This window comes from Scylla paramamosain, chromosome 37, assembly GCF_035594125.1.
Source record: "Scylla paramamosain isolate STU-SP2022 chromosome 37, ASM3559412v1, whole genome shotgun sequence".
Lineage (NCBI taxonomy): Eukaryota > Metazoa > Arthropoda > Malacostraca > Decapoda > Portunidae > Scylla > Scylla paramamosain.
The window spans coordinates 5,302,501-5,310,000 of NC_087187.1; the positions used below are offsets into that span (position 1 = coordinate 5,302,501).

At 43.9% G+C, this 7,500-nt stretch overlaps 1 protein-coding gene across 2 annotated transcripts in view; it reads right to left on the bottom strand.

Annotated features, from left to right (window-relative positions):
• The window catches only part of LOC135091418 (roundabout homolog 2-like), a 198,661-nt gene that overhangs the window by 37,609 nt on the left and 153,552 nt on the right, over window positions 1-7,500 (bottom strand). For both annotated transcript variants that reach the window (XM_063989059.1, XM_063989058.1), the window contains exons 6-8: window positions 3,630-3,798; window positions 1,860-1,957; window positions 550-770 (exon numbers count right to left, since the gene is read on the bottom strand). In XM_063989059.1, the coding sequence (XP_063845129.1) occupies window positions 550-770; window positions 1,860-1,957; window positions 3,630-3,798 (488 nt within the window). The remainder of the gene's footprint in view (window positions 1-549; window positions 771-1,859; window positions 1,958-3,629; window positions 3,799-7,500) is intronic.

The window sequence follows — 7,500 nt, forward strand, 5'->3', positions numbered from 1 at the left end:
AGAGAGAGAGAGAGAGAGAGAGAGAGAGAGAGAGAGAGAAGAGAGAGCATACGTCTAGCCAAGCTCAAAAATTACTTTATGAACCTCTCTCTCTCTCTCTCTCTCTCTCTCTCTCTCTCTCTCTCTCTCTCTCTCTCTCTCTCTCTCTCTCTGTTCTGATTTTATTATTTCATCTGTTTCCTCTCCTACTTTTTATTTTCTTCCCTGCTCTCTTTTCTTTTCCCTTCTCTCCCCTACCCTTTCCTTCCTCCCCTTCCCCTTTCTTATCCTTCCATTCCCTTCATTCCATTTGCTTCTATTCCTTCCTTCCCCTTTCTTTACCTTTTCTTCCTTCCCTTCCCCTTTCTTACCCACCAATTTTTTTCCCTTCCCCTTCTTTCCTCACTCCTAGCTTCCCTTCCTTGTCCTTCACGCCCTTCTCTTACATTCTACTCCTTTTCCTTCCCTTTCCCATTTCCCTTCTATCACCATCCTATTCCTGCTTCTCTCCCATCCCTCCCCATTTCATCCCCATCTCTTCCCTGTCCCTTCCTCTCCTCTCCCCCTCACCTGGTTGATAATAAGGGTGCCCTCAGCGTTCACCCATACGTTGGGTTGGTCGTCTGGTTCCCCTGTAGGCGTGTCCTGGCGCGGCAGCAGGAGGTTGTGGTTGTCCTGGCGGCTCCACACCACTAACGGGGGAGGACGACCCACCGCCAGGCACTCGAACGCCGCTGATGACCCCACGCTGGACCTCACGTCTTGGGGTCGTACCAAGAACTCTGGCGCCGCTGTGGGTAGTGGATGGGTGGGTGAGTGAGTGAGGGGAAGGAATGAGGGGAGGTGAAGTGAGGGCATGTGGGTGGATGGGTTTGCGTGTGGGTGGATGTGTGGATGCGTACGTGGGTGGTTGCGTGAGTCAGGGAGTGTGTGTGTGTGTGTGTGTGTGTGTGTGTGTGTGTGTGTGTGTGTGTGTGTGTGTGTGTGTGTGTGTGTGTGTGTGTGTGTGTGTGTGTGTGTGTGTGTGTGTGTGTGTGTGTGTGAGAGAGAGCCAGTGACTGAATGAGTGAGTGAATGGAAGAGAAAATGAATAATTGAGTTTTCTAGTGTAACAAAAAAATAAGAATAAATAAATAAATAAATAAATAAAAACACACACATAAACTAGAGATTTCGTCAATATATGAAGGAATTACTGGCAACACCGTAAAAAAAGGAGAATTATTACAGTGGAGGTCACGGAAGGTAAGTTAGGTCAGGCCTGACAAGGTTATCACTCAATAGACAGCCAAAGCACCGTTTATTACGTTAGGTCAGGTAAGATTAACCCTTTCACTCATACCATCTACCCTTTGCTAATTAATATTCAGAGCAATTATGTAGTAAAAGATTGCATGGACACAGAAGAGATAAAAAGTAAGGATTATTTATTTATTTTTCAATTTCTTATATAATTTTATTTCTCATGTTTTTTTTTTTTTTTTTCAAGCTACAAAATTAATTAAGAGACTAGCATAAAATAAGAGTCTAAAATCGGTGTTAATAGGTAGGTATATTTCATAAAGGGCCTGCCACGTGTAGGCCTGGTCGCTTCTTGCAGCTTCCCTTATTTCTTAGGTTGTTCTTATGTTCTTATGAAATGGTTCGGTTAGGTCAGGTCAGGTCAGGTCAAGTTACGTTATGTGCCTTAAGGTTATGTCAAGTCAGATTAGGTTTGGTCTGGTTAGGTTTTAAAATAAGGTTAGGTTAAATAAGGTTGGGTTGGACAGGTTAGGTTAGGTTAGGTTAGGCCAGGTTAAATAAGGTTAGGTTAGTTAGGTTAGGTCAGGTCATGTTAAGTAAGGTCAGGTTAGGTCAGATTAGGTCATATCAGTACTCACTATAGACGGTAAGTGTGGCGTTGGTCCTCGCCGTGCCCACCACATTGACAGCCTCGCAGACGTACGTGTCCTCGTCTGCAGGGGACACTCGGGAGATCCTGTGGTGGTGGTGGTGGTGGTGGTGGTGGTGAGAGGTGGTGGTGGTGGTGATGGTGGTGGTGAGTGGTGGTGGTGGTGAGAGGTGGAGAAAGAAGAAAGAGAGTTAGGTTAGTGGTGGAAGGAGAGGAGGAGGAGGAGGAGGAGGAGGAGGAGGAGGAGGAGGAGGAGGAGGAGGAGGAAACAAGGTACATACAAGAATGCAGGGAAGAGGAACACCAAGTTAAGAGAAGAAGAAGAAGAAGAAGAAGAAGAAGAAGAAGAAGAAGAAGAAGAAGAAGAAGAAGAAGAAGAAGAAGAAGAAGAAGAAGAAGAAGAAGAAGAAGAAGAAGAAGAAGAAGAAGAAGAAGAAGAAGAAGAAGAAGAAGAAGAAGAAGAAGAAGAAGAAGAAGAAGAAGAAGAAGAAGAAGAAGAAGAAGAAGAAGAAGAAGAAGAAGAAGAAGAAGAAGAAGAAGAAGAAGAAGAAGAAGAAGATGATGATGATGATGATGATGATAAAATAAACACAAAAGATAATTTAAGACTCAGTAAACACACACACACACACACACACACACACACACACACACACACACACACACACACACACACACACACACACACACACACACACACACCAATAAGGATAATATACAAGGCAGATAAAATTATGCAAAACATTTTAATGGTTCAGTTAGTAAGTAGACGATGATCATGTTTCTAATTAGAGAGAGAGAGAGAGAGAGAGAGAGAGAGAGAGAGAGAGAGAGAGAGAGAGAGAGAGAGAGAGAGAGAGAGAGAGAGAGAGAGAGAGAGAATAACAAATAACACTGTCAATAAACTTGTCATAAAAAATCAACAGAAAAAAAATTACAAGCTGTCATGGAAATTTTGCACTATAAACCAACACTAAATGACACGATGGTAGAGAGAGAGAGAGAGAGAGAGAGAGAGAGAGAGAGAGAGAGAGAGAGAGAGAGAGAGAGAGAGAGAGAGAGAGAGAGAGAGAGTGTGTGTGTGTGTGTGTGTGTGTGTGTGTGTGTGTGTGTGTGTGTGTGTGTGTGTGTGTGTGTGTGTGTGTGTGTGTGTGTGTGTGTGTGTGTGTGTGTGTGTGTGTGTGTGTGTGTGTGTGTGTGTGTGTGTGTGTGTGTGTGTGTGTGTGGGGTAATGATTTTATTTTGACAAGAAACTGTTTGTATTGGAAAGGAATTTGTTGTGAGATGGTTTTGCTATAAGAACAACAACAACAACTACTACTACTACTACTACTACTACTACTACTACTACTACTACTATTCTACTTTCCTAACTTTGTACCACTATTGCTACTACTATAATCACCTCTTCATAACTACTATTACTACTACTACTACTACTACTACTACTACCACTACTACTTCTCTCTCTCTCTCTCTCTCTCTCATGTAAAAGAGGAATAAACTGTTGCATATTACAATGAAAGAGTGAAAAATACCCCAATCCAAACATGAAGAGGGTGAAGGAGAGAGAGAGAGAGAGAGATTAAGTTAGAGAGAGATTAAGTTAGGTTAGGTTAGTCTGGAAGGAAGCTGAGATCCTGAAAAAAGTGGAACGGATGAAAAGATCGAGAATAACACCCTTCTAATCTCTGGGTGGAAGAAAAAAAGAAAAAAAAATGAACAAGATCCCCCAATGCAAGTCCCCCCAGTGGCGTACCTAAGGGTGTGATCCTCTAGCAATTCAGTGCGGTCCTCAGGCAGGGGTCCTCTCAGGCGCCGCCACGTGACTTGGGGGTTGGGGTCACCGTTCACCAGGCACTCAAACTCCACCTTCCTGTCCGTCAGCGTCACCGTGTCCTTGGGCCCGCGGAGGAAACTGGGCTTGACTGCGGCAGGAGGAGGAGGAGGAGGAGGTGAGGTATTAGTTGTGGTGGTGGTGGTGGTGGTGGTGGTGGTGGTGGTGGTGGTGACAAAGGAGGTTATAATATGTACATAATAATGGAGGTCTGGAAAACAGTATGAGATGGAGGAGGAGGAGGAGGAGGAGGAGGAGGAGGAAGACAAAAGAGTAATAGGAGGAGATGGAGGAGGAGGAGGAGGAGAGTAAAAATAGATGCATTGATCGATTTAGATGAAGAAAAATAGAACTAGGAGGGGTAACAGGAGGAGGAGGAGGAGGAGGAGGAGAACCAAGAGAGGGAAAAGGAGGAGGAGGAGTCAGGGACAGCAGGTAACAGAAAGCTTATTGGTTTATAACGAGGTTACCTGCTGGAAGAGGAGGAGGAGGAGGAGGAGGAGGAGGAGGAGGAGGAGGAGGAGGAGGAGGAGGAGGAGGAGGAGGAGGAGGAGGAGGAGGAGGAGGAGGAGGACATATGAATTGCAGAATTATAAAAAAAACTGTATATCATAAGGTCAGGTTACTATTCGTACTCTATTAAACAGTCTATGTATGTATGTATGTATGTATGTATGTATGTATGTATGTATGTATGTATGTACGTATGTATGTCTGTATTTACGTATGTATGTATAATCCTGCAAGTTATGAATACAACTTACATTTCACTCAAAAAAAAAATCGTTCAGAGGATTTATTTATTTATTTATTTATTTATTTATTCATTTATTCAATCATTTATTCATATATTTTCTTCATCCATTAATTTCTTTCCTTTTATTTTATCTATTATTTTTGAGGATAGGGAACCGGAAGTCGTGTGTTTAAAGATCTACCCACTTCCTTCCCCCTCTCCCCACTCCTCCCCCATCACCCCTCTTCTTCCTCCTCCCCACCTCCTCCCTCCTCTCCCCACAAGCCCTCATCCCTCCCCTCTCCCATCCACAGACCCCCCATTCTCTCTCCCTCTCCCTACTGAACCTTCTCCCCTCCTTCCCCAATAGACCCATCCCCCCTTTGACCTTCACCCCATCCTCCCACCCCTCCCTATCTCCCCCTAGGTCTCCACTCTCCCTTTTACTCCCCATAAACTTCCTCTCCCCTATGCCTTCCCCTCTCCCTCCCTCTGGCCTTCCCTCTCCTCCCCATACATCTCTCCCCCCTGTAACCTCCTCTCCTCTCCTCTTCCCCCTCCCCCTTCTCCTTCCTCTCCTCCTTCCCTCCCCCCCAAGCCCTGGGAAACAATGGAGGGCGGCCTAGGGAAAAATTGGCTGAATTTTATGCCCCTTGACGCCAGACGGGAAGACGGGAGGGAGACGGGAAGAAATGAGGGAAGACAGGAAGAAATGAGAGAAATGGGAAGAAGTGAGAGAAGAAGGGAAGGAGAGAGGGAGGGAAGAAACGGGAGGGCGGGAAGAAGTGACGGGAAGAAATGACAACACGGAAAGGGGTGAAAAGAACTAAGGAAGAGGAGACGGGAAGAAATGGGAAGAGGGGAAAGAATGGGAAGAAGAAATGGGAAGACAAGATAGACAATAGGAAACGAACAAAAACAGAAAGATGATGAAGGAGAAGAAAATGAGAAAGAAAAAAATAAGAAAAGTGATGAAGAGATGAAAGAAGAGAAGATAATAGGAGAGAGAGAGAGAGAGAGAGAGAGAGAGAGAGAGAGAGAGAGAGAGAGAGAGAGAGAGAGAGAGAGAGAGAGAGAGAGAGAGAGAGAGAGAGAGCATGATAAAGGAGAGATATGAAGAAGAGACACACGGAAGCACGATAAAGAGAGAAGAAGAGAAAACAAGGGATGAAGTAGAAAAGAAAGAAGAGAAAAAAGGAAGAGAAAGAGAGACCATGATAAAGAAGAGAAAGACGAATAAGATGATGAAGAGAAGAAATAAAAAGAGAGAAAGAGAAAAGAAGTGAAACACGGGAACAAGAAAGAAGAGGAGAACCAGAAACAGATGATGAAGAAGCGAAGAAAGAAGAGAAAGAAGAAGAGAATGAAGAAGAGAGAGACATACGGATAAACAAAGGAAGGAAGGAAGGAAGGAAGAACACGAGAACAAGATAGAGAGGGAAGAAGGAGAAACAAGAACGAAAGACAAATGATAAAGAAGAGAAGAAGGAAGAGAAAGAAGAAGAGAAACAGAAGAGACACACCAATAAGAAGAAAAGAAGGAAGAAGAAGAAGACAAACAAGGAAACAAAAAAGAGAAAAAAGAATAGCGAGAAACAAAAACGAAAGACAAGTAATAAAGAAAAGAAGAAGGAAGAGAAAAAAAGAAGAGAAAGAAGAAGAGAAAGAAGAAGAGAGACACGCCCGCCCCACCACAGCGCAGACAAAATCAATCAGTCAATCAATCAAACTCCACCACACTGAAGGAGGAGGAGGAGGAGGAGGAGGAGGAGGAGGAGGAGGAGGAGGAGGAGGAGGAGGAGGAGGAGGAGGAGATTAGAATTATACAAAAATTGAATGGATTACGGTAATGGGAAAGTCACAACGAGGAGGAGGAGGAGGAGGAGGAGGAGGAGGAGGAGGAGGAGGAGGAGGAGGAGGAGATTAGATACAAGCACAGATGACATGACTACAAGGATGAAACCATGAAGACAAGGAGAAGACAGAAGAATAAAGGAGGAGGAGAAGGAGAAGGAATACAAAGGAATACAAAGGAAAGAACAGACAGCAACAGCCCTACTGGGCCTAACGAGGCTGTCTGTGTGTCTATTCTACCACTACCACTACAGATTCTAAGAGTTAGAGGATGGAGGACACTAGAGATCAAGGAAGGAAAAAACAGGAGAGTATAGGGAGGAGGAAAGGCTAAGATGTGATAGGAAAGGATGAAAGAGAAATTATACTATTCACTACACTAACTAACTAAAAAAAACATTTTATGTAGGCGCAAAGTACGTTATATGAGGGGTTGCTGCGAGGTGATTGTCCAACCTTTGTTTAAAAGTTTCTATTGTGTTACTATCGACAATATGTGCTGGGAGAGAGTTCCAGACATTTACAATTCTATTAAAGAAATAATACTTAGCCTCGTCTGATCTGAAACGCTTACCTATAATCTTGTAGCCATTATTTCGAGTGGTGTTGGAACTGTCAATGATGAGATAGTTGTTTACATTTACGTTATCAAAGCCCCGACACATCTTAAACAATTCAATTAAGTCACCTCGCATTCGCCGTTTCTCTAAACTGAACAAGTTGAGTTCCCTCAAGCGCTCCTCATAAGGCTTGTTCCGCAGTCGTGGGATCAACTTGGTAACTCTTCTTTGGACTCTCTCCAGCTTGTCTATATCTTTCCTGTAATGGGGTGACCAGAACTGGACGCAATACTCAAGTAGAGGTCGGACAAGTGTATTAAACAATGTGAGAATTACCCCTTCTGATTTGAATTCGAAAGTCCTACCAATAAACCCAACCAATTTATTTGCTGTTTTAACTACTTCCGAGCAGTGTTTACTTGACTTGAGGTCTGAGGTAATTATAACACCCAAGTCCTTTTCCTCCTTAACCTTAAGAAGCTCGGTACCGTTCATTAAGTAATCAGTGTGATCGTTGTTATTACCAATGTGCAACACTTTACATTTATCTACATTGAAGCTCATCTGCCAGGAGAAGGAGGAGGAGGAGGAGGAGGAGGAGGAGGAGGAGGAGGAGGAGGAGGAGGGAAAAGAACAAAACAGT